This window comes from Mauremys mutica, chromosome 9, assembly GCF_020497125.1.
Source record: "Mauremys mutica isolate MM-2020 ecotype Southern chromosome 9, ASM2049712v1, whole genome shotgun sequence".
Lineage (NCBI taxonomy): Eukaryota > Metazoa > Chordata > Testudines > Geoemydidae > Mauremys > Mauremys mutica.
Window position 1 is genome coordinate 51,184,347 of NC_059080.1, and position 1,352 is coordinate 51,185,698.

At 58.9% G+C, this 1,352-nt stretch overlaps 1 protein-coding gene across 1 annotated transcript; it reads right to left on the reverse strand.

The window, feature by feature from the left end:
- Positions 1–432: 432 nt before the first annotated feature.
- On the reverse strand, positions 433–1,135 carry LOC123377616 (40S ribosomal protein S5-like). Its single transcript, XM_045030727.1, has one exon. The coding sequence runs from the start codon at positions 1,097–1,099 to the stop codon at positions 488–490; it is 612 nt and encodes a 203-aa protein (XP_044886662.1). The 5' UTR covers positions 1,100–1,135; the 3' UTR covers positions 433–487.
- Between the last annotated feature and the right edge of the window lie 217 nt (positions 1,136–1,352).

Genomic DNA, 1,352 nt, shown 5'->3' on the forward strand with positions numbered 1-1,352 from the left:
CCCAGAACCCCCTCCCACACCCATAACCTCTCATTTCTGGCCTCACCCCAGAACCTGCAGCCCCAGCCCAGAGTCAGTTCCTCCTCCCACACCCCAACCCCCTGCCTCAGACTGGAGCCCCTTCTCATACTCCGAATCCCTTGGCTCCACCCTCCAGCCCAGAGCCCCCTCCTGCACCCCAAACCTCTCATCCCTGGCCCCACCCCAGATCCCGCATCCCCAGCCAGAGCCCTCAACCCCTCCTGCACCCCAACCCCCTGAGCCAGCCCATTGAAAATGAGCGACTGAGTGAGGGTGGGGACAGCAAGCGACAGAGGGAGGGGGGGATGGAGTGAGAGGTGGGCAGGGCCTCAGAGAAGGAGCGGGGCATGGGCGGGGGCCTAGGAGGAAGGGAGGGGCGGGGCAGGGCAGGGCAAGGGTGTTCGGTTTTTTTTTTTGGTTTTTTTTTTGAGTGGAATCAGAGTTTATTGGGGTGGTTCCTGCAGCTTTAACGGTTCGACTTGGCCACACGCTCCAGCTCGTCCTTCTTCTTGATGGCATAGGAGTTGGAGGAGCCCTTGGCAGCATTGATGAGTTCGTCAGCCAGGCACTCAGCGATGGTCTTGATGTTGCGGAAGGCGGCCTCGCGGGCTCCGGTGCACAGCAGCCAGATGGCCTGGTTGACGCGGCGCAGCGGGGACACATCCACGGCCTGTCTCCGGACTGTGCCGGTACGGCCAATGCGGGTTGAGTCCTCCCTGGGGCCGCTGTTGATGATGGCGTTCACCAGGACCTGCAGGGGGTTCTCCCCGGTGAGCAGGTGGATGATCTTGAAGGCGTGCTTCACGATGCGCACGGTCATGAGCTTCTTGCCATTGTTGCGGCCATGCATCATCATGGAGTTGGTGAGGCGCTCCACGATGGGGCACTGGGCCTTGCGGAAGCGCTTGGCCGCATAGCGCCCGGCACTGTGGGGCAGGTACTTGGCGTACTTCTCCTTCACTGCAATGTAGTCCTGCAGGGAGATGTCATTGATCTGGACATCATCCGTGCTCCATTTCCCAAACAGCTTGATGTCAGGGGTCTCGGCCACAGCAGGTGCCGTCTCCCACTCGGTCATTATGGCGGCAGCTCCAGCGGCGTCCAGCCCAGGAAAGAGAACTTTGTGAGAGTAGAAAGTTGGCAACCCTAGGTTCAGCCAGCATTCTGTGGATTACAGTGGAGCCAAAACTGGGACTTAAGCACCTAAATCACAGACCTACCTGCCTGTCTGGGGTTTTGGTGCCTAAATACCTTTGGATCTGGATCTCTACTCCTGTCTAAACTGTAAGACTGTGCTCTCTTAGAACTACCATACAATTTCCCAGTTGACA

Coding starts and splice junctions, on each gene's coding strand:
- LOC123377616 (XM_045030727.1), bottom strand. CDS start 1,099: ATGACCGAGTGGGAGACGGCACCTGCTGTGGCCGAGACCCCTGACATC.